Source organism: Scyliorhinus canicula, chromosome 6 (assembly GCF_902713615.1).
Source record: "Scyliorhinus canicula chromosome 6, sScyCan1.1, whole genome shotgun sequence".
Taxonomy (NCBI): Eukaryota; Metazoa; Chordata; class Chondrichthyes; order Carcharhiniformes; family Scyliorhinidae; genus Scyliorhinus; species Scyliorhinus canicula.
Genome location: NC_052151.1, coordinates 147,677,790 through 147,702,222, shown reverse-complemented (window position 1 = coordinate 147,702,222; position 24,433 = coordinate 147,677,790). Strand labels below are relative to the sequence as shown.

The following is a 24,433-nucleotide window of genomic DNA, read 5'->3' as shown; positions in this document are numbered from 1 at the left end:
CGCACTGGTAGCCTGTGAACAATTACATATACATGGCCACTCAATAAACTTCTGGTCTCTCTGCGAACAGCCAGCTGAATTTAATTAGAAGAGATTACACTCCATTAGCATTCAAGTTTTTATGACCACTGGAACAGAATTATGCAGGCTTGTGTTTGTTTCCTTGGGAGCTTTCATGAGGCATCTTAAGGAACTCCCAGCAGCTTGAGCTTTTGAGGCCTCTGCCCAAGTACAGGATTGGATCCTGGGTGAGAAAGCTGTCTTGACTTCTGGTGGCGTTGTGTAGGAGGAAGATGTGCATGAGGTGGTTCTCGCTAGGGTACTGCACTTTTATTCTATTTTACTTTGTTTCACGGGTACTTTCTTTTAAAAACCCACATTTTTAATGGAATAAGGAACCGACATAGGCAAAATGCCTAGAAACCCAGAGAAAAGAGGCTGAAGGTAACGGTTCGTCAATGAGTCGGAGGCCTCTTCGGTGGAAAAAATGGTGGAGGCAGCCTCAGGGACTCCAGCCACTCCACTAACAGTCAATATGCCTACGAGCACCTTGTCAGACGAATTTGAGAAACGCTGGCGAGTGGTATCGGGGGACCTCCGCAAATCAATGGAAGAGGCCTTGGTTCCCATCAGTTTGGCATTGGAGAGGACCAATGAGATGGTAAAGACACGGCGTGCCCTTTTGAGGCATAGTGACCAGATTGCCTTTCTGGAAGTGGAGATGTCTCTGATGGCCAATGCAAATAAAGCGCTGAAAACCAATATGAATTATTTGGAGAATTGTTCCAGGAGGCAAAATATCTGAATTGTGGGGCTGCCAGAGGAGATGGAAGGCTCAATTCTGACAGAGTATTTTGGGGAGAATGTTTAGGAAGATGGTGAGGGAATGTGGAGTTATTTCCCCTCCCAAATTGGATCGAGCCCACCGGACACTTTGTCAGTAGCCTCGTCCCAACCAACCACAGCGAGCAGCAATCGTGAAGTTGCACAACTTCAAAGAAAAAGAGCGGGCCCTGAGATGGGTGAGGAAGCATGCGACTATAAATGGAAAGGCCATGCCATCAGGTTTTACCAGGATGTGGGAGTGGAGCTGGCGAAGAAGCTGGCTGTGTTCAACAAAGCAAAGCCACCCTGTACAAAAGCATAGTCCGGTTTGGAGTGGTGTACCCTGCGTGGCTAAGAGTGGCTTTTTAGGGAAATACTTTTTTTTGATGCAACAGGGGAAGCAGATTCCTTTGTAAAGAAGTATGGGCTGGGTGAGGGGTGATTGAGGTCCTTGGATATTGCGGGGGGGGGGGGGGGGGGGGGGAATGTTGATATGTGGAATTGTTGAGGTTTCTTGTTCATGTTTGCTATTTTTTTTGTTATTGTTGGGTTTAATGTTTTACAAGTTGGGCTTGGGCCCAGAGTTTAGTTTTGTGTGGCTTCCTGTTGGAGGAAGTTTTATGTTTTAAGTTGGATGTTTTAAGGGGTTTTTAGACTTTGTGGGGTTTTTTTCTGCAATCATTTTTCTTTACTCTATGCGGGAGCCGCCCTGCTAGCTGAAGAGTTAGCTAATGAGAGGGGTTTTGAGGTGTTGATTGCAGCTCATTATAATAGCTCTTAAGTGTTTTGTTCTGCATAAGTTTATTGGAAGTAGGTTTGCGTTCATGTTTGCCTTGCTGTTTTTTGTATGTGTATCTCAGTGTAGTAGTGTCTGAGGGTAAGGGGGTGGAGGGGAGGGGTAGTTTACTGACGGTGTCTGCATATTTTTCTTTGTTTAATCGTGTTGTTGGGTTTGACGGCCATCTTGATAGAGCCTTTTTCTGTCCTTTCCATGTAACTATTGGATAATCCCTCTTGGTGAGAATGGCTGACTCGGATCGAGGGGGGTGGGAGGCCCCCAATTTGTTTGTTCACCTGGAATATCAGGGGTTGAATGGCCCAGTGAAAAGATTGAGAGTATTTGCTCATTTGAAGAGTTTAAAGGCCGATGTTGTGTCTCTGCAAGCGACTCACTTGTGGGTAGGAGTCCAGATAAAGTTGCGGAAGGGTGAGTGGGACAAATTTTTAATTCGGGCTTTGATGGTCGGGCTTGAGGTGTGGAAATATTAATTAATCAATGGGTTCAGTTTTCTGCCGCTGAGATCTTGGCTGACCCCACTGGTAGGCATGATATTATCGGTGGATTTTTGGCGGCTCCCTGGTGGCTTTGGTTAATATTTAATATCGAAAGTGGGACGATACGGATTTTATTAATAAGCTGCTGGCCTCCATCCCCGATTTGGATTCGCATCAGCTTATTCTGGGTGGTGACCTGAACTGTGCTCTGTACCCCAGGTTGGGCCAGTCCAGGTCAAAATCTCTGACTCCATTCAGGGGTGACCAGAGCGTTGTTGTTTTTCATGGAACAGATGTGGGGGGGGGGGGGGGGGGGGGGGGCGGGGGAACAGACCCTTGGCTCTTGTTGATAAAGAGTTTTTGTTTTTCTCCCATGTGCACCAGGTTTACTCGCATATCGACTTTTTTGTGGTGGCTAGGCCTCTCCTCTCTTTTGTGGAGGACGGGAGTTACTCAGCGATTGTGATTTCAGACCATGCCCACATTTTGTTGATTTTGCACTAGAGTCAGGCCCCTTCCAGTGTCCGCCATGGAGAATGGATATGGCATTATTAGCAGACAGCAGATTTTGTTAATGCATGTCCACTATCACTGGGGAATATATAGAATGTAATAAAAGTAAGTCTATCTTATCTTTATGCTGTGGAAAGTCCTTTAGGTACATAGATACATAGAAGATAGAAGCAGGAGGAGGCCTTTTGGTCCTTCGAGCCTGCTCCACCATTCATCACGATCATGGCTGATCATCCAACTCAATAGCCTAATCCTGCTTTCTCCCCATAGCCTTTGATCCCATTCTCCCCAAGTGATATGTCCAGTCGCCTCTTGAATATATTCAAAGTTTTAGCTTCAACTACTTCCTGTGGTAATGAATTCGACAGGCTCACCACTCTTTGTATGAAGAAATGTCTCCTTATCTCTGTCCGGAATAGTTTACCCTGAATCCTCAGGTTGTGACCCCTGGCTCCGGACACACCTATCATTGGTAACATCTTCCCTGCATCTACCCTGTCTAGTCCTGTTTGAATTTTATAAGTCTCTATGAGATTCCCCCCTCATTCTTCTGAACTCTAGTGAGAACAATCCCAACCTAGACAATTTCTCCTCATATGACAGTCCCGCCATCCCTGGAATCAGTCTGGTAAACCTTTGCTGCACTCCCTCGAGAGCAAGAACATCCTTCCTCAGAGAAGGAGACCAAAACTGCACACAATACCTCAAGTGTGGCCTCACCAAGGCCCTGTACAATTGCAGCAACAAGGGTGATTATCAAGGTGGTAAAGACAGCGAGTGGCAGAGGCTGGTGAACTCCAATCTTGAGGTGGGCCATCAGTGCTCACTTGCCCCAACCCCGGATTTGTTGGCAAGTAGGAAAAAGTTGCAGACACAACTTGAATTATTATCAACAGATAACGCAGTGGGCCAGCTGCGATGTTTGAGGGCTGTATTCTATGACGATGGGGAGAAAGCCAGTCGCCTTTTAACTCACCAGCTGAGACGGCAGGCGGCTTCCTGCGAGATTGTGCAGGTACGTGACTCGAGTGACAACCTGGTTTCCACCGTCCCTTAGATCACTGAGGCTTTTGAAACATTCCATTAGGATCTCTATAGATTGGAGCCCCAGACGGAAAGTTCGGTCATGACTGATTTTGTGGATGGATTATCCATTCCAACTGTGGAGGGGGAGAGGCGGGAAGAGTTGGAATCCTTGTTGAGGTCAGAGAAATTATGAAATGCATTGGGCTGATGCAGACGGATAAGGTTCCTGGCCCTGATGACTTCCCCATTGAATTTTATAAGAATTTACCTCTAATTTTAGATATGCTTTATGACTCCTTGTCCTGGGATTCATTGCCCATCACACTTGCGCAGGCTTCAATTTCCTTGATCCTTAAGAAAGACAACTACTCAACAGAATGTGGGTCATACCAACCTATTCCTCTTTTAAATGAGGATGTTAAGTTACTTTCTGAAGTGCTGGCACTGCCGTTCAAACCCTGCCTCCCAGAGGTGATCTCGGAAGACGAGACAGGTTTCGTCAAAAGTCGGCAATTGTCGGCCAATATGTTATCTGTTAAATGTTGTCCTCGACCCATCCTTGGTGTCTGAACAGGAGGTCTAGTTTCCTTAGATGCTGAAAAGGCGTTTCACAGAGTGGAGTAAGAATATCTCTTTGAGATTCTTGGGAGATTTGGATTTGGAGAAAAGTTTATATCCTAGATTTGTTTATTGTATAGGGCTCCCACTGCGAGTGTTCGCATGAATGCTTTGAATTCTGGCTACTTCAGTTGCATAGGGGCATGAGGCAGGGATGTCCATTCTCTCCGCTCATGTTTGCTTTGGCAATAGAAACGCTGAGAGCTAGTAGGTGGAGGGGGATAAGTCGGGAGAGGTGGAGCATAGGCTTCCCTTGCATGCAGATGACTTGCTTCTTTTAAAAAAAAATTTTGAGTACCCAATTCATTTTTCCAATTAAGGGGCAATTTAGCGTGGCCAATCCATCTAGCCTGCACATCTTTGGGTTGTGGCAGCGAAACCCACGCAAACACGCAGAGAATATGCAAATTCCACATGGACAGTGACCCAGAGCCAGGATCGAACCTGGGACCTCGGCGCCGTGAGGCAGCAGAGCTAAACACTGCGCCACCATGTAGCCCTGATGACTTCCTTCTTTATATGATGGACCCAGTATTCACTATGGATGAGATGATAAAGCTGCTTGGGAGTTTTGGCTCCTTCTCTGGGTAAAAGTTGAATTTGGATAAGAGCGAATGTTTTCCAGTTAGCCTCCTGGGAGGGGAACCTATCTGGGGATGTTACCTTTTTGCTGTGCCAGATCTAACTTTTGTCACCTGAGAATCTGGGTGGCCCACAATCGGGCCTCGCTTCATTAACTAAACTATACTAGTTGAGTTAATGGTGTCAAAAATGACTTGCAGAAATAGGACAACCTCCCCTAACCCTGGCGGGTAGGGTTCAGACTATTAAAATGAATGTCCTCCAGACAGATTGTTCCATGCATATTTTAAAAATTAGAAAAGAAAAAATTTAGATTAACCGATTTTTTTTTTCCAATTATGGAGCAATTTAGCATGTCCAATCCATCTAACCCGCACATCCTTTTTGGTTGTGGGGGTGAAACCCACTCAGACACGGGGAGAATGTGCAAACTCCAAACGGACAGCGACCCAGGGCCGGGATTCAAACCCGGGTCCTCAGCGCCGTAGTCCTAGTGCTAACCACTGATGGATCGAGCCATACATGAAAAAATATAAGACATTCTATAAATAGACAATGTAAATACACAGACATAGACATTGGGTGAAGCATCAGGAGTGCGGTACTACTCAGTAGAGAAGATGCATGGAGAGATCAGTTCTGCCCTTTGCAATAAGAGGGTCATTCATAGAACAGTACTACACAGAACAGGCCCTTCGGCCCTCGATGTTGTGCTGAGCAATGATCACCCTACTCAAGCCCACGTATCCACCCTATACCAGTAACCCAACAACCCCCATTAACCTTATTTTTAGGACACTAAGGGCAATTTAGCCTGGCCAATCCACCTAACCCGCACATCTTTGGACTGTGGGAGGAAACTGGAGCACCCGGAGGAAACCCACGCACACACGGGGAGAACGTGCAGACTCCGCACAGACAGTGACCCAGCCGGGAACCGAACCTGGGACCCTGGAGCTGTGAAGCATTTATGCTAAGCACCATGCTACCGTGCTGCCCAGTGAGGAAGAAGTTGTTTTTGAATCTGTTAATGCGTTTTCTCATATTTTTGTATCTCCTGCCCGATGGAAGAGGTTGGAAGAGAGAATAACCCGGATAGCAGGGTCTTTGATTATGCTGCCCGCTTTCCCCAGGCAGCGGGAGGTGTAGACAGAGTCAATGGTTGCGAGACAGGTTTGCGTGATGAACTGGGCTGTGTTCATGACTCTCTGTAGATTCTTATGGTTTTTGGCCAAGCAGTTACCATACCAGCCTATGATGCAACCAGATAGGATGCTTTCTATGGTGCATTTGCAAAAATTGGGAAGAGTCAATGTGAACATGCCAAATTTCCTTAATTTCCTGAGGAAGTACAGGCCATTGACTCTGTTTACAATTATTATGTCTTCTGATGCCTTGATCAGTCAAGTGCAGCTTTACAATGCACAGCACGGGGGTGTAACCACGATTGTCACCATCTTCCGTGCCTTGCACAACTTGGTATTGCAAAGGGGAGAATAATTTGCCAATGGAGGAGCTGCTAACCTCCTCAGATTGGATGACAGGAAGGTAAATGAGGATGAGGACAGAGATCTCATGGCAGCTCTACTAGATACCAGGGCTATGCAGAGAAGAGCCAGCGCTATCAGCGATATCTTCTTCAATCATTTTGACCACCAACCTGACCATCATTTCCTATTTTCCAAATCTTTGCCTGCTCTGATTGTGTGCCCACCTCTGCCAACCTTCATCTGGAGCTAACTCACTAAACACATCCTCTGACCACTTGAAGACCAAGGAGAGTGGTTTGTCCTACCCATGGGCCACACCCTGAACTCCTCCCGTTCCAAGGTAATCGCCTTCCACAACAACCTGACCGTCTGCACGATAAAAGGTACCTAGCAGCACCTGATCTCCAGCAAGCGGGTAGACTACCCTCATTTGAGATGAAAACAGATAACTTCCCCCTGAAGATAACAACTTTGCACTAATACCTGATACAATGAAGCTATCACAAACCATCGCTCTGCTCCTTGCCCACATTGTCAAGGCCATGATTGCACAAAGAGCCCATTACTTCTCACACTCATTAGATATCCCAGCCAATCTGGCTGGCAGGTCAGTTATGAGGATGCCAACAGATGCTGCATATGCAGCCATGTTGCATTGCCTTGAGAATACAAATTCAGCCACACACATTATCATTCAATAGAGACTGAACTTTAACACATTGCCACCTTGTTGCCAACACATTCTTGGGGCTTGTTGCCCCCCAGTCCACTTCATTCAGCGATGATTGCTAAACTGAAGCAATATGTAATATGGCCTTCAAAGGAGGACATCCCAACAAATGCACATAATGATCAAATGAACAAAATATAATGTGATAACTATAGACATGCGCATACTGTGGCAGTGTCTCAGCACCCACGCCATCATCCTGCCCTCAATGTTATTTTCTCTTATATAACCACTACACCTTGTTGTGACCTCAACATCAGCAGCTGATGAGGAGGCAGGCTGCTGAGAGCATTTCTCTGCCATGTGATTGCACATAGGATGTGTAGTCACTGCACCCATTTATAATTTCCATTGTGATTGCATGTGTTGTGCCTCCCAATATGTAAGCGGAAGTTGCACCCATTTCCTCATCTGCTGTGTTCTTATTAAATATGTATAGCGCGCTACTTATTCAATTCCACCCTTGGTCTGACCCCTGATCGAAAAAAATGCCCAATTGGCAGCATCACTCCTTCTGTACAATACTGAGATGCCAGCTTAGTTTACATGCTCAAGTCTCTGGAGTAGGTCTTCTTTGGCCACTTGCAGTCCTTTTACAGCAGTGGTAAAGGAACAGTACTATATGTTCCAATCATTTGGAGGCATTATCCATGATGTTCCCATAATAATGCTGCTTCATACCATATTGCTTCAAGGTAGCCTGAGAGTTTCTGTCAAAGTAAACTTACTGAGTCACTTACTGAGTTGCTTTAGTGCACTAGTTGTTAAGAAAATCTAATCGGAACAAATAGTGTTGGGAATGTAAATGTTAATAGTTAATTACGGAAGAAAACTTTTAAATGAATAATTTTGTTGAGTAATTTATTTGCTTAACCTTTTGATTTTTGTATCCATTTTAACAATTGTGTCAGATTTGGAAAGAGACTAGAAATGGAATGCAAACTGGGTTGTGTTTACTATCCTATAAAAGCTATCACGGTTTATTGCGTAACAAAGTGTATTTATGTAATTTTGCTTCACTGAAATATACACATTATAGTACAGGACAGTAAATCTTACAAAACAAGGTTGTGAGCCCAAACTGTGTTAATAATACCCTGGAAAACTGGGAAAGATCCAGCACATTTCTTCATTGTATTCACTTTCACCTCATCAGCAAGAGAAAGAGAAGCAACTTTCTCATTATTCACAGAGGTAGGAAACTCATGGCACCACTTCTGGCTCCAAAAAGCAGAGTGCTCCCCACAGCCGCAAACTCTGCCCAGAATCCCATTCTCAGCCTTAACCTCCTGCTCTGCCCAGCCCCAATCTTACACATTCACTTTCTCATTATTGCCCCTTCAGTTCTGAATCCAGCAAATTGCTTGAAAGGTGTCCGGGAGTGATTGCGACGCAGCCCACTACTGTCGGTAGAGTGCTATGATGCTGTTTGTTAGTCAGTGTGGGAAATGGACATCTATCTCTCCAGGTGGCTGATATCATTGTTAGTCATAGCACTGCACTATTGCCATCACTGATTAAACTTTCTGTACGTGCTGGATTTTTACACTCCCGCTCTGGCGGCTTTCAAAGCAGAGGACTTATTAAATCCAATGGGCAACCTGCCTCTAATTATATCAGCTGCAGGTTTGGTGCCCTCCCTCCCGTCAACCTCTCAAATCCCAGAACCCCCCAACCTCTTGAGGGGCCTTCCAGCTTGGCACTCGGTGAGGCCTGCCAAACAGTTACCCGAACCCCAATCTATCGCCACGTGCCTCTGTCCAGAAGTGCTGGAGAGCACACACCCTCTGATTGGCCTGCAGCTCTCACTCTTCAGAGGCATCATTCCTGACTGCAGTCTACTAATGACCACTTGGCTGTTAAATGGTTGCGTGACGTTCGGTAGCTGGAGGAGGGGATGGGAGGGGATGGGGAAATCGGACATTCTTAATTCAGCCTGAACTATCTGTTTCACTATTACAACTTGAGCTGTCTTAATTTACAAGTCATACATTATGGCATGCCAAGGACTGTTCACTGAGCAGAAATGCTAAGTCGGAGCTACACAAAATGCACAAATAAATCTGTTGAGTTAAAGAAAGTTGACTAAAATTTAGAGTCCTTGATGGAGAAAACTTAGTGTGAGGGTAAATATTTTTGAAATTGTATTCACTCTGTTTTAAATTAATTTACCAATGTTTTCATGCCAATAAACCGCAGTGATCCAAGATTATGCTTTTGTTTCATTTCTCCCTGAATCGATTTGTTTCCAGTCATCCTTTGTGATTACTAAAAGTTCTATTTTGGCATTTAGTCCCAATCCAGTGCGGAAAAATATGTTTTGAAATTGATTGATAAAGTTGTCCTGGCCATCTAATTTATATTGACCAAAGTCCAGCTATCACTTTACTGTTCTTATTTCTGTTCTCGGTAGGAAAACGTCAAGCCGGATTTCTAGCAGAAAGAATGCTCAGTCCCAAAGAGCACTTGAAAGAAATCAACTATGAGCTTGTCACTGGAAAAGTCGGGGCACTAGGAGCTTTCTTCAGCAGCCTTTGTCCAGGTAAAGTATTGCTGCCGGTTGTTTCTTGCACAAACTTTGTTTGCAAGAGCTGAGGAATCTGATTCGGGTTAAAAAAAACTTTGGCTACAGGAAGCTTAGCAGCTTGGGGGAGATGTGATTTGCTACGTGGAACAAATGCCTTCTCAGTTCTGCTTGTGGGCCAGGTGGAATGAATGTTAATACACCCCTCCCGGCTCACAGCCCACATAGTGAACCACTATGACCCACTTCATGCATTTGGGCTCCCTCAACCCCCCACTTTGATCTCACTCTGACTTCCTTTAATTACCCTTCCGATCTCCAAGTCATTCTGTTGTTCACCCCACACACACCACCCCATACTCTTCTTCTGAACCACTGCCTGACCAATTGGAGCTGAGCCAATATTTGGGTATAAAAACAGAAAATGCTGGGAAAAATTCTAAAAGTCCTGCAGCAACTGTGGAGAAAGCGAGTTAATTCTCCACTTGGGAGACTATGGGCTGGATTCTCCAAATTTGAGGCTATGTCCGGAGGAAGTGCCCAGTTTTACAATGAAAAAGTCGTCGCCACCCCTGCACCGATGCTCCGCCCGGTGGGGGGTCTAGCAGCTGCACCACGTAAAACCCCCAGCGTTCCTGACAGAAACGGCCGGAGAATTGGCCGTGCATGCGCATGGCGATGACCTGCGATGGCCACGCCTGACAACATGGCGTCGGCCATGCTCGGACGTGGCCTGCCAGATAGTGCCACCCTGTAACCCCTTCACCCATCCCCCCGACTGTAGCGGCTCTGGACACAGTCCGCAGCTGCCACTCCATGTTGACGAAAACTCAGAGCACAAGTGACCCACACCATCGGGAAGTCGGCCCATCGGGGGCAGCCCATTAGGGGCGGAGCATCGGGGGAGGAGCATCAGGGGAGGGCCTTCAGGTGATGTCCTGAGGCCGTCCCATCAGCATGCGGCGTACTCAGCGATGATGCCATTATGGTGAGGGCGGTGCCTGTTTTCGTCAAAAGGGATTCTCCGCCCGATCGGCGAACACGATTTTGCCGACGGCAAGCGGAGAACCCCGCCCTAAATTCTCCCTCCGGAACCTAATTTCACCTTATTCCCAATCCGTAGCCATACAGATTTATGCATGACGAGGATTGTGAGGTATTCTTAAGGGAATCCCACTATTGGGCTGCCATTTTGAGTGGGTGGCCCAATAGCGAGGTCTTGCGGCTGGCCTCTTCTCATCCGCCACCGCATCGCAATTCAGCCCTACCCCCTTCACCTACTTTATGGCTGAGTGATTTTGAAGTGGTCATCTAGATCTGATGTGTTTAAACACAGCTGACTGGTTTTCCCATTCCAAGGATTGACACGTGGTGCTTCCTGTGTTGCAGCAAGCAGGTGTATTGCCCAAGTATGTGATAAAGTAGCAATTTGTTTCACTGTCTCTGTCTGGACTGCTCTCTATTTTCTAGACACAGGTCTCTCTTTCGGGTGTTTCCTGATAGGGGTCTCTCTTTGTGGGGGCTTTCTGACGGGGGTCTCTCTTTGGGGGGCTTTCTGACAGGCATTTCCCTTCTGGGGGACTTCCTGACAGGCATTTCCCTTCAGGGGGGCTTCCTGACAGGGGTCTCTCTTTTCTGGGGGGCATCGTGACAGGCGTCTCTCTTCTGGGAGGTTTCCTAACAGGAGTCTCCCTTCTGGGGTGTGTGTGGGGGAGGGTTTTTTTAATTTAGGGGGGGGTCTCTAGCGGGAGACAGTGGTGGGGGTCTAGTGGTGGTTGGGTCGGCAGGTTTTGTATTGTTTGGGGGGAGGAAGGTGGCCCTCGGATTAACTTTGGAGGCAACTCCCCCTTGGCCCACCGCAAGGTCCACCACGTCACGGCCAAGTTTGTCAGGGCCTGTAATGATCCTCACCCACGTGGTTCTGGAAAATCACGTGGGCCCAGGGAATATGGTTCCCAGATCATTAAGTGGATGACAATGGGTCTCAATGGCTCCCTCTGGCGCGAGGTGTGAATCTCGATTACGATGCCAGCTGAGAGGCAGGAGCATTGGAAAGGACACCGATCCTATTTTTCCTCACAACGCTGCCACATGTGGAACTCGGCAACGGGTGGCGCGAGGCGGAGAATTTCACCCATGTTTCGAGTCCAGTATTACTTTTCTTTGGAACTGTGTGTTGCAACACCCTGGGCTAGTGTGCGGTCAATTCCAGCCCCACTTGACCCGAAGTAATAACACAAGTGAATTTCACTGTGTCTGCGTGGATCTCGCCCTCACAACCCAAATTATGTGCCGGTTAGGTGGATTGGCCACAGTAAATTGCCCCTTAATTGGAAAAAATTATTATGTATTCTAAATTTATTTTTTAAAAACACAGTGAATTAACCAATAATTCTTCGAAAAATACCCAAAGCCATTGGCCCTTAACTAGCCAATAATTACAGTCACCAGGTTTGTAAATGTAAACACACTTATTGTGTATTTATAACTACAATGAAATATGCAGCACATACACACACACACCACACACACACCAGACAAATACTGAGGGGAAGAAAGGGGTAAAATCTCATCAGTAAAAGGAAAAAAGAGTTTTTGTTTCAGATGGTGGTTCTTAGCACTTTACCTTTCTTTGCTGCCAGTTCAAAGTGTTTATTGTAGATTTGTTCAGACCTCTGTAGTTTCAGAAATACAACTCTCAACTTTTCTGGAGAGAGATAGCGGGATGATTTTGCTTGCGGCCTGTAATAGTCTTCCTGTAGATTCATTCATTCAGGTTCTCTGCAACTTCAGAAATACAGCAGTCACAGCCATTCTGGAGAGAGAAAGCAAATCCTGGACTTGGTTTGCAACCTGCAATGGTTTTTGTGTAGATTCTTTCATTCAGGTTCTTTGCAATTTAAGGAATACAGCACTCACAGCTCTTCTGGTGAAAACAAGGAGGATAGAGAGTAGCAGGACCTTGTCTCTCTGCTTCCTGATTCAAACTGAAACTCCTTGAGACTCTGAAAATCATTCCACTGGGATAGGATCCAATCATCAGATGTTACCAGGCTGAATACGGCCCTTTGAACCAATTCGCTGACCACCAGCTACTCAATCAAATTGAGTCCCACTCCATCTCTCTCTCTCTCTCTCTCTCTTTCTCTGATAGCGACAAATCTGGAACTCCTGGTTAAACCAGCAGAGTGTTCTTTCCTCTAATTTCTGAATTAGGCTGCTTGCCTAAAAGATGCATGTTCATTAAGCATCCATGGATCAAACATAAGAAGGGCAAAAGAAAATATGGGATAATCAGGAAGGACCCTTATATGTGTTAACCGGCTTTGTATTTGGTATTTTGGCAAACATTTTTAAATTCATGAGGATAACATCAACTGCATTTCCTTCATGAACCTGCTCTGTTACTTCATCAAAATTCTTCAATTGGATTAGTCAAGCTTGATCTACTTTTTCAAAGCCTCGCTGGCTATCCTTAATTAACTCAAACCTCTCCAGAGGGCTGCTGTTCATTTCCCTGATAATTGTTTATAAAGCCTTAAACACTATTGATATTAAACTATGCCGTAGTTGCTAGAACTGATCTTATATTATTTTTTGAATAAGGGTGTCACATTTGCAACTCTCCAATCCTCTGGCACCTCCCCCATGTGTGGGAAAGATTGGAAAACCATGGCAACCCCTTCTGCTATCTCCATTCCACTTCCTTTAGCAGCCTGGAATACAGGCCACCTGGACCAGGTGATGTACCTACCTATAGGCAGCTATTCCAGCATCTCCTCCCCCTCAATTTTCGCCCTATCCATTCCTACTTTCTCTAATTCCACTGATGTTCTGTAAGATTACCCATCCTTAGTAAACAAGGATACAAAATACTCAAAAGTATTCTAGCCTTTTCCTGCACCTTTAAGCATGCACCATCCACTTTGCCCCAAAAGGACTCATTCCACTTCTTGCTACATTCTTATTATTTTCATGCTGTTCGGCAATTTTTGAGTTCCCTTTTATGTTGACTGCCCTTCTATTCTCTTTTTAATAAATTCAGAGGACCCAATTATTTTTTTCAAATTAAGGGGCAATTTAGCGTGGTCAAATCACTTACCCTGCACATCTTTGGGTTGTGGGGCTGAGACCCGTTCAGACAAGGGGAGAATATGCAAACACCACACTGACAGTGACCTGGGGCTGGGATCGAACCCAGGTCCTCAACACCATAGGCAACAGTGCTGACTGCCCTTCTATCCTCATGCTCTCTTTGCCAGTCTTATTTTCCCGTTCACTCCCCATCTCAACTTACTGTGTTTGACCTGCTTCTGACTTGCAGTACAGTATTAACCTGATATCCATCATACACCTTTTTTTGGTTTCATCAAAATCTCTAATTCCTTCATCTTTGTTGCCCCAGGAAGGCAACATACCATCCTGGATTTCGGTCTGTGCCCATTGAAATGTCTGTCTGTTTCCCAAGTTAAGAAAGAATGCCCTATCTTTATTGCTTTCCCTGTCTTCCACCTACCTGCCCGTGAAACTGAACCAGCCATAATGCATTTTCTTGGTTTTGGCTGCACGCCATAGATGAAATAATACTCTTACCAGTATTCAAGACTGATTATTAGCTGGAGGAATTGGGGTGAAAGAAACAGGTTAAAATGACTTTGTAATGAATATATGTAACTTATTTATCAACTCTGGTCTCACAGCATCAGGGCATATATGGACAAGAAAATCTCCTGCTGCTTACCACGTATGCCTCTCCCCGCCCTTTAGCTGATGAATCAGCACTCCTCCATGTGCGCTGAAGGTGTCAAGGGTGCAGAATATATTCTGCGTGGGAGACTTCAATGCCCATCACCAATAGCACCACTACAGACCAGGCTGGCCGAGTCCTGGACATAAATGCTGGACTGGGTCTGCGACAGGTGATTTTAAAATATAAATTTAGAGTACCCAATTAATTTTTTCCAATTAAGGGACAATTTAGCGCAGCCAATCCACCTATCCTGCACATCTTTGGGTTGTGGGGGCGAAATCTACACAAACACAGGGAGAATATGCAAACTCCACACGGACAGTGACCCAGGGCCGGGATCGAACCTGGGACTTCGGCGCCGTGATGCGACAGGTCTTGAGGGAACCAACAACAAGGAAAAATATAATGGATCACATCCTCACCAACCTGCCTGCCACAAATGCATCGGTCCATAAACACTATTGCTAAGATTGATCACCGCACATTCCTTGTGGAGATGAAGTCCTGCCATCACATTGAGGATGCCCTCCAGCATGTTGTGTGGCATTATCACTGTACTAAATGTGATAGATTTTGAACAAATCTAGTAACTCAAAACTGCGTAGCCATGAGGCGCTGTGGGCCATCAACAGCAGCCAAATTGTACTCGACCACAATCTCCATTCATGGCCCCGCATATTCTCTACCATTACCACCAAACCAGAGGATCAACCCTGGTTCCATGAAGAGTGCAGGAGGGTATGCAAGGAGCAGGGGAGGGTGGTGCAGAAAGCAGGTGCACCTAAAAATAAGGTGTAAACCTACAGCACGTGATTGCTTGCAAAATTGCATAGGCGATTCCACAACCGACAAATCAGAATCTCTGCAGCCCTGCTACAAACAGTCATAAATGTTGGTGGACAATGAAACAACTTCACACATAACCCCATCCTCAATGATGAGGAGGCCCAGCACACCAGCGCAAAAGATAAGAGGCGGGATTCTCCGTTGCCCAATATCATAATTGGCGATCAGGCAGAGAATGCCTTCCGATGCCCAAATCAGGGGCGGCGCTGGTTTGATATCGGTTTTCTATTCTCTACCCCCTTCCGAAATGGCATCATCGCATGCAATTGGCATTGAGGCGTCAGCTGAAAGCCCCCCGCCCCTCCCCCCCGATGCTCCGCCTCCTGAGTTCCCGGCCGTGCGGTTGACGTTTGGTCTTTATGGACAGGAACCTGGCGTGGCAGCCGCGGACTGTGTCCTGCACCACCACAGTTGGCTGGGAGCCGTGCTGCTGGCCGGGGGTGGGGGTTGAGGGGACCAGGGGTTGTCCTGTGAGGCAGTATTTGACAGGTCAGGTCCGCGCACGGCGATGCCATGTTGTAGGGTGCGCCCGCTGCAGATCACCGCCATGTGCATGCATGGCCACGAATACAGCCATTTTCTGGTCGTTTTTGACACGGGAGCCGGGAGTTTTACCCAGCACCACTGCTGGCTCCTCACTGGTCACGGAATCGGTGAGGGTTCAGCGCCGATTTTGGAGTCGTATAACACTACAGTTCCCACACCGGCGTCGGTACTTAGCCGCAGAATCGGAGAATCCAGCCCAGACACTTGCCATAATCTTCAGCTAGAAGTGCTCAGTGGATAAATCATCTCGGTCTCCTCCAGAGGTCCCGAGCATCACAGATGTCAGTCTTCAGCCAATTTGATTCGCTCCATGTGATATCAAGAAACAATTGCAGGCACTGGATACTGCAAAGTCTTTGGCCCTTGATAATATTCTGGCTTTAGTACTGAAGATTTGTGTTCCAGAACTTGCCACATCCCAGGCTAAACTGTTCCAGTACAGCCACAACACGGGCATCTACTGGGCAATGTGGAAACTTTCACAGATATGTTCTGTGCACAAAAAGCCGGACAAATTCAACCCAGCCAGTTACAGCTCGAATCAGTCTACTCTGGGCCATCAATAAAGTGATGGGAGAGGTCAACAGTACTATCGAGCAGCACTTGCTTACCAATAACCAGTTCACTGAGGCTCAGTTTTGGTTCCACCAGGGCCACTCTGCTCCAATCTCATTACAGCCTTGGTTAAAACATGGACAAAAGAGCTGACCTCCAGATGTGAGGTGAGAATGACTGTCCTTGACATCAAGGCAGCATTTGACTGAGTATGCTATCAAGGAGCCCTAGCTAAACTGGAGTCAATGGGAATCAAAGGGACGCCATTGTTTGGAGTCATACCTAGCAGTAAGGAAGGTGGTTGTGTTTGTTGGAGGTCAATCATCTCAGTTTATGGACATTACAGCAGGTGTTCCTCAGGCTAGTGTCCTAGGCTCAACTATCTCCAGCTGCTTAATCTCCCTTCCATCATAAGGTCAGAATTGCGAATGCCCGCTGAGGATTGTCCAATGTTCAGCACCATTTACCACTCCCAGATACTGAAGCAGGCCATGTGCAAATGCAGTAAGACCTGGGTAATATCCAGGCTTAGGCTGACAAGCGGCAAGTAACATTTGTGTCACGCAAGTGCCAGACAATGACCATATTCAGCAGGAGAGAATCTAACCATCACCCCATGATATTTAATTGTGTTTCCATCACTGAATCCACAGTATCAACATTGTGGGGGTTACCATTGACCACAACTGAGCTGATCCAACCACATATATACTGCACCAAAAGTGCAGGTAAAATGCTCGGAATCTTGCAGCAAGTGACTCTATTCCTGACTCCCCAAATCCTGTCCAGCAGCTACAGGCACAAGTCAGGAGTGTAATGGAATACTCCCCACTTGCCTGGATGAGTGCAACTCCAACAACACTTGAGAAGCTTGACACTATCCAGAGCAAAGCAGCCCACTTAATTGACATCCCATCCACAAACATTCACTCCTTCTGCCACAGACCCACACTGGCAGCCGTGTGTACCATCAACAGGATGCACTGCAGGAACTCAGTACGCCTCCTCAGACAGCACGTTCCAAACTCAAGACAGCTATCGTTGAGAAGGACAAGGGTACGGGAACACCGCCACCTGGAGTTCCGCTGAATGTCACTTACCACCTTGACTTGTAAATGTATTGCCGTTCCTTCACCATCATTTGCACTCCCTCCCCAACAACATTATGGGTGTACTTACATCACATGGACTACAGCAGCAGTTCAAGAAGGCAGCTCACTACCACCTACTGAAGGGCAATTAGGGATGGGCAGTAAATGCTGGCAAAACAGCAACATTCAAGTCCCCATGAATGAAACAAAACGTTCTTATTTTAATTAGAAGGAGACATCGATGCACTCTTAGAAAAATGTGGCCTGGCAAAGAATGGACAAGGCTCTTCTGTTACTGCTTCATTAAATAAATGTGATGACACCACAATTCAGAGACCCACTATTTGTTCAGGTAAGCAGCAAGACTTCCTTTCTGGTTTGCATGTGATAAGAAACTTTTAGGATAATTAGTTACTATCCAACAACAATGTTTTACTGCTTTGTTAAATGGTTGAATTGCTGAATCGTAAACAAAGAACAAAGAAAAGGCCCTCCAAGCCTGCACCGACCATACTGTTTGTCTAAACTAAAATCTGCTGCACTTCCTGGGTCCATATCCCTCTATTCCCATCTTACTCATGTATTTGTCAAGATGCCCCTTAAACATCACTATCGTCCCTGCTTCCACACCTCCTCCGGCAGCAAGTTTGAGGCACCCACTACCCTCTGTGTAAAAAAAACTTACCTCGTATATCTCCTTTAAACCTTGCCCCTCGCACCTTAAACCTATGCCCCCTAGTAATTGACCCCTCTACCCTGGGAAAAAGTCTCTGATTATCCACTCTGTCTATGCCCCATATAATTTTGTAGACCTCCACCTCCTTCGTTCCAGTGAAAACAAACCAAGTTTATTCAACTGCTCCTCATAGCTAATGCCCTCCATACCAGGCAACATCCTGGTAAATCTCTTCTGCATCCTCTCTAAAGCCATCACATTCTTCTGGTAGTGTGGCGACCAGAATTGAACACTATACTCCAAGTGTGGCCGAACTAAGGTCCTATATAGCTGCAACATGACTTGCCAATTTTTATACTCAATACCCCGGCCAATGAAGACAAGCATGCCGTATTCCTTCTTGACTACCTTCTCCACCTGTGTTGCCCCTTTCAGTGATCTGTGAACCTGTACACCAAGATCTCTCTGATTGTCAATACTCTTGAGGGTTCTACCATCCACTATATATTCCCTATCTGCATTAGACCTTCCAAAATGCATTACCTCACATTTGTCCGGATTAAATTCCATCTGCCATCTCTCTGCCCAAGTCTCCAAATGACCTAAATCCTGCTGTATCACAACAGTCCTCATCGCTATCCGCAATTCCACCAACATTTGTGTATTCGCAAATTTACTAATCAGACTCGTTACATTTTTCTCCAAATCATTTAGATATACTACGAACAGCAAAGGTCCCAGGACTGATCCCTTCTGAACACCACTAGTCACAGCACTCCAATCAGAAAAGCACCCTTCCATTGCTATTCTCTGCGTTCTATGACGTATGATGTGAAGATGCCGGCGTTGGACTGGGGTGAGCACAGTAAGAAGTCTTACAACATCAGGTTAAAGTCCAACATGTTTGTTTCAAACACTAGCTTTCGGAGCACTGCTCCTTCCACATTCACCTGAGAAAGGAGCAATGCTCCGAAAGCTAGTGTTTGAAACAAACATGTTGGACTTTAACCTGGTGTTGTTAGACTTCTTATTGTGTTCTATGGCCTAGCCAGTTCTGTATCCATCTTGCCAGCTCACCTCTGATCCTGTGTGACTTCACCTTTTGTACCAATCTGCCTTGAGGGACTTTGTCAAAGGGCTTACTGAAGTCCATATAGACAACATCCACTACCCGACCTACATCAATCATCTTTGTGACCTCCTCGAAAAACTCTATCAAGTTAGTGAGACACGACCTCCCCTTCACAAAACCGTGCTGCCTCTCGTGAATACGACCACTTACTTCCAAATGGGAGTAGATCCTGTCTCGAAGAATTCTCTCCAGTAATTTCCCTACCACTGACGTAAGACTCACCGGCCTGTAGCTCCCTAGATTATCCTTGCTAGCCTTCTGAAACAAAGGAACAACATTGGCTATTCTCCAGTCCTCCGGGACATCACCTGAAGATAGTGAGGATCCAAAGATTTCTGTCAAAAACATGCAGAGCTGGATCCTTGGACACATTATCTGAGTGAGAGGGATGGGGACAGTCTATTGATGGACCCTCCACTGACTTTTGCTGACGCCCAGCTTCCTGAAATAAATTTACCTGGTCCTCAGGCGTCCTCACCATGGAGGTGCCTTCTCCTTTATCTTGCCGCTTCAACTGCGAGTGATGGTGGGCTCCAGGCCTGCCAGCCCTCTGCTTGGCCAGCAGTTCAGGGAGGCAAGTTGTCGTTCTCAACTGGGCTACCAGCATCTTCCTGTCCTGGGGTCCAGCTGCCTACCTTCACATGGGATTGGCTCCCATTTGCAATCCCAGAGCCAGAATCCTTCAGTCTTGGAGAGGCAGTTGGTGGGGGAATGAGAGTCGAGGATTTTAGTCTGTGATTAAGTACTAACAATCAATGCGACGTGAATATCCGTTCAGTATTCATTTTTTTAATGAAGTTATTGAATAGATTACTGTTCTGTGGTGGTGGACTGTATGCTTTGGTAAGGATTGCGGGAATAATGTCAAATCCATGCAACCTGCTGTCTGTTTCTTCAGTCTCATTAATAAATTTGACAAAATGGTGATGACAAAGAACAAACCTTGTTGGATTTTTGTCCTTTGAATGTCTATTTTGTTCCAGTTTCAAACAAAGAAACGTGTCAGATACACCCTGTTCAGCTCGCAGTGGCTCGAAAGTTACTGTCCCACGTCTGTGCTATTGCTGATTCCAGCACGCAGAATCTGGATTTGGGCTCGTTTGAGAAAGTTGACTTCCTTATTTTGGTTCCGCCATCAGAAGTGGCCTACCAGCAGACTGTGCTGCGTGTCAGGCAGTCCGGTAAGGATTACAATTTCAACCCACCATTTCTTTATGTTTTAGCTTTGGAAGTGGTTCAGTTTATAATTGTAACATAGCTGCTGAGAGGAATTGTGTGCTCAAAAGATTCTTAATTCGCTGTTGAGGCAGATATTTGGCAATCTTCAAAATCACTGGCAAGGAGCTTGTAGTTGGACGTTTAATTTGACCTGGTCTAATCAAGCAACCATATATTCAGTCAGTGTTTAAAGTTGAACGAAGACGAGGCACTTTCCTTGCGTGATTTGACCTTGTGAAATTAATCTCTTAAATATATTAAGTTCCTTTGCATTTAAAAAGAATTTTAAGAGTTGACAAACGAAACAGAATATTAATGATGCACATCAGTGACTTGTGTGGAGAATTATACAATGGGGCAGAACGTTTACGGAGCTGATTGCAAGGAGTGATCTGAAAGTCAGGGAATCTGCAATCCCCAGACCCGGAGTTTTAACTCCATAATATGTCATTGTTGTTGGGTTCCCCACTCTGGAGGCCCTCATTGACAACCTCCAATTGGAAGTGGAATCAGTCACTGGTGGCCACAGCAGTAGTTAAGTCCACACCAAGAGGGGATAGTCAATCGGGGATGAGGGAATGGTCAGTACTGGGGGCCTTGGACGAGGGTTGAATAAGGGGACGGTCGGAGTCCCTGTGTTGGGGTTTCAAGGCCTAGTGAGCGGGGAGGAATCAGGGCCTGGTAGCGGTGAGGAATTGGGGCCTGGTGGTGGGGTGGGGCAGTCAGAAGATTTGTAGAAAAGGTCATGGTGGCGTTCTACCTCATTGTCACATTCAAATTTGCAACTGTCCCCCTTCAGCGGTCTTTTAACAACATACCCAATGCAAATCTGCTCTTTTATAGAATTTTAAATTCAGCCCTAGGTATTTAAGAGTTTTGAAAGAGTGTGAGATCAGCAACTTTCCTGAACGTGTCTCATCAAAATTCAAATGTTAAGAATAAACATCTCTTGATTTAAGGTTAAAAAAAAACTTGCCGTTAGAAAGTATTATCAAAAGGACCCCTGCTTTTCAGCAGAACTACACATTGTTCATAACTTCTACTTGAAGCTATTATGTGTACAACATGTGCCACAAAACATACTTACATCTATTTCTTACGGTTACTTTTTCATAAATACTTATGTCTTGGCACATATCTTAATTCTAAAAGCACATGTGAGTATTTAGGTTAGAAGGTCAATTGGCTCCCAAGGTTTTCCATCATTAAAATGAATGGATGATATAGCTTGTGGGCATAAGTAACCTCCATACCCAAGTTCCAGGTATGTTTTTACAGTATGCAAAGCTTCTTGACATGTGCAGAATTGTGTCCAGTCCGACTAAAGAAAGTTAATTCTAAACACTGAATATGATAAATATTGTATGTTTTAAATTTGATTCGTATTTTATGAATGCTAAAAAATGTATATTTAATAAAAAACTTTTTAATACTTACTAAGCAAATGTTTATATATTTCCACTAGAAAAGCACTGTGCTCCATAATGAAATGTGTATAGCATAGTTCCTTTCATTGGCCATTACCAATACATTCTGCATAGGAGAAAAGTCAGCTGCAAGTCATAGAGATTCTCATAGTTTGAGGATAAGAGGTAAACATTTTAAGACTGATGTGAGGGGTAATTTCTTCACCCAGAGAGTGGTGAATCTGTGGAATTCACTCCCACAGAAAGTAGTTGAGACCAAAGTGTGTAATTTCAAGAAGTTAGATATAGCTCTTTGGGCTAAAGGGATATGGGGGGAAGGCGTGATCAGGATATTGAACTTGGTGATCCACCATAGAATTTACAGAGCAGAAGAAGGCCATTCGGCCCATCGAGTATTGACCGGCCCTTGGAAAGAGCACCCTATTTAACTCCACACCTTCACTCTATCCCAGTAACCCCACCAAACCTTGACAGTAACCCAGCCGGGAATCGGACCCTGGAGCTGTGAAGCAACTGTGCTACCGTGCTGCCCTTCATCATGATCATAATGAATAGCGGAGCAGGCTCGAAGGGCCGAATGTTCCCCTCCTCCTTTTTTCCCTGTATGTTTCTATGAAAATCTCAATAGGCGGGTTCTCTGATGTCATCCATGGTCGGACCCGTTGCAAGTGAAAACGGAAAATGTCCCATCCAAAACTCCAATAATTCTCAAGTGGCAGCGGAAAGTTCCAGCCATGAGTATGGAGGGAAGATTCTGGTCTGTGTCTTTGTGATCATCTGGATCTTTCACCAATCAAGTTGCACCTGACTTTTCACTTGTTTTTCTTCCCAAACAGAAGATTGTCAGTAACATATTCACAGAGGTTAAACTTTGACAATTATACTTGCCTAGAATACCTTTTAGCATCCAAATCAACGTTTGTAACTTAAATAACAGACTTTGCCTCTTTTTTGCAGGGATCTTGGTAGAACTTGGATTGGAAGCAGAATCTACAACAAATCAGTATGCAGAGCAATATGTAATGAAGCTTACTACAGAAGCTCAGAGCAAGTTTGAAGCCTTTCAGCAAAGAGCATTAAAGAACCCTTACACTCTGTTCATACTGATCCATGACCATGCACACTGGGATTTGACCAGGTGAAACTCTGAAATCTATTTTATGCTATAAAAGTTTATGAACGAGAGGTTGGATATGTCCTATATTTTGTCTGTAGGATTTTTATGTCTATTTACTATATCTAGAATTTAAAATGTAGTCCTATTTTCATGATTTTATTTTTTTTAAGTTAAAACTCGGTTCAGAAAATTTACATGCCACTGTTCTAAATGGAGCCAAGTGTTTCTTTTTTTCTGTTCAACAACATAATATAATGTATGTTACACTAGTAACATTGTCAAGGGTAGTTTGGCAGTTGCAGCTTCCACAATCTATTGCTACGTTAATGCGATTAAGCCCAAGGGAGACCCAGACCTGAATAAGCAAGAATATTGTTAGCCCAGAGGCAGTGCTAATGTGCATTACACCAGCCTAATCCCAGGAGCAACTTCATAACAAAGTGTAAAAAAAACAGTTGCTGCATTAATACCAAAAAGAAAACATGTTCTTTAGTAGAAATAACTTAGAATGCTTCACTCGTTGTTCATCACAATGACTCTTTTTATGTCGAAAAATGTGGCAACTTTATTTGCACAAAGGAAAATCTCTCGTACAGCAGTGAGATGAATGACCAGCATCCTGTTTGGCACATGCGGTCCAGTGAGAAATGTTTACCGGAATACTGGGAGGGGAAAAAAAGAACTTGCATTTATAAAGTGGACGAGATTCTCCGGTCCCTCAGTTTTTTTCGGCATGTTGTTCGCTGGCAGGCAGATTCTCTCTCTCCTGTCAGTGGAATTTCCCATTGAAGTCACCCCATGCTGCCAGGAATCCAGGAAAAGAGAACCCTACTGGCCAACATTCTTTCATGGCCTTGGGACATTCAAATGTCTTCACAACCATTTAAGTACTTTTGAAGTGTGACTGCTGTTATAATAAAGAGAAACAAATTGCCCGGTTTCTGCAAGGTCCTTCATGCAGTGAATCGATTTTCTTTTTGTGATGATGTTTGAGGGAAAAATATTGGTGAAGCCATTAGAACATAGGACATAGAACAGTACAGCACAGAACAGGCCCTTCGGCCCTCGATGTTGTGCCGAGCAATGATCACCCTACTCAAACCCACGTATCCACCCTATACCCGTAACCCAACAACTCCCCCCCCTTAACCTTACTATTAGGACACTACGGGCAATTTAGCATGGCCAATCCACCTAACCCGCACATCTTTGGACTGTGGGAGGAAACCGGAGCACCCGGAGGAAACCCACGCACACACAGGGAGGACGTGCAGACTCCACACAGACAGTGACCCAGCCGGGAATCGAACCTGGGACCCTGGAGCTGTGAAGCATTTATGCTAACCACCATGCTACCGTGCTGCCCCAAACTCCATTAGGAGTTCTTTGAATTTTTTAAAAAATTGTTCATGGGATATGGACGTCGCTGGCTGGGCCTGAGTTTACTGCCCATCCCTCCATTTCAAAGGGCATTTGAAAGTCAACCACATTA

At 45.3% G+C, this 24,433-nt stretch overlaps 1 protein-coding gene across 1 annotated transcript in view; it reads left to right on the top strand.

The window, feature by feature from the left end:
• greb1 (growth regulating estrogen receptor binding 1) overlaps positions 1-24,433 on the top strand; it is a 252,071-nt gene that overhangs the window by 89,766 nt on the left and 137,872 nt on the right. Inside the window, exons 11-14 of the mRNA XM_038800249.1 lie at positions 9,473-9,601; positions 17,601-17,723; positions 20,163-20,360; positions 22,782-22,962. Coding sequence (XP_038656177.1) covers positions 9,473-9,601; positions 17,601-17,723; positions 20,163-20,360; positions 22,782-22,962 — 631 coding nt within the window. The remainder of the gene's footprint in view (positions 1-9,472; positions 9,602-17,600; positions 17,724-20,162; positions 20,361-22,781; positions 22,963-24,433) is intronic.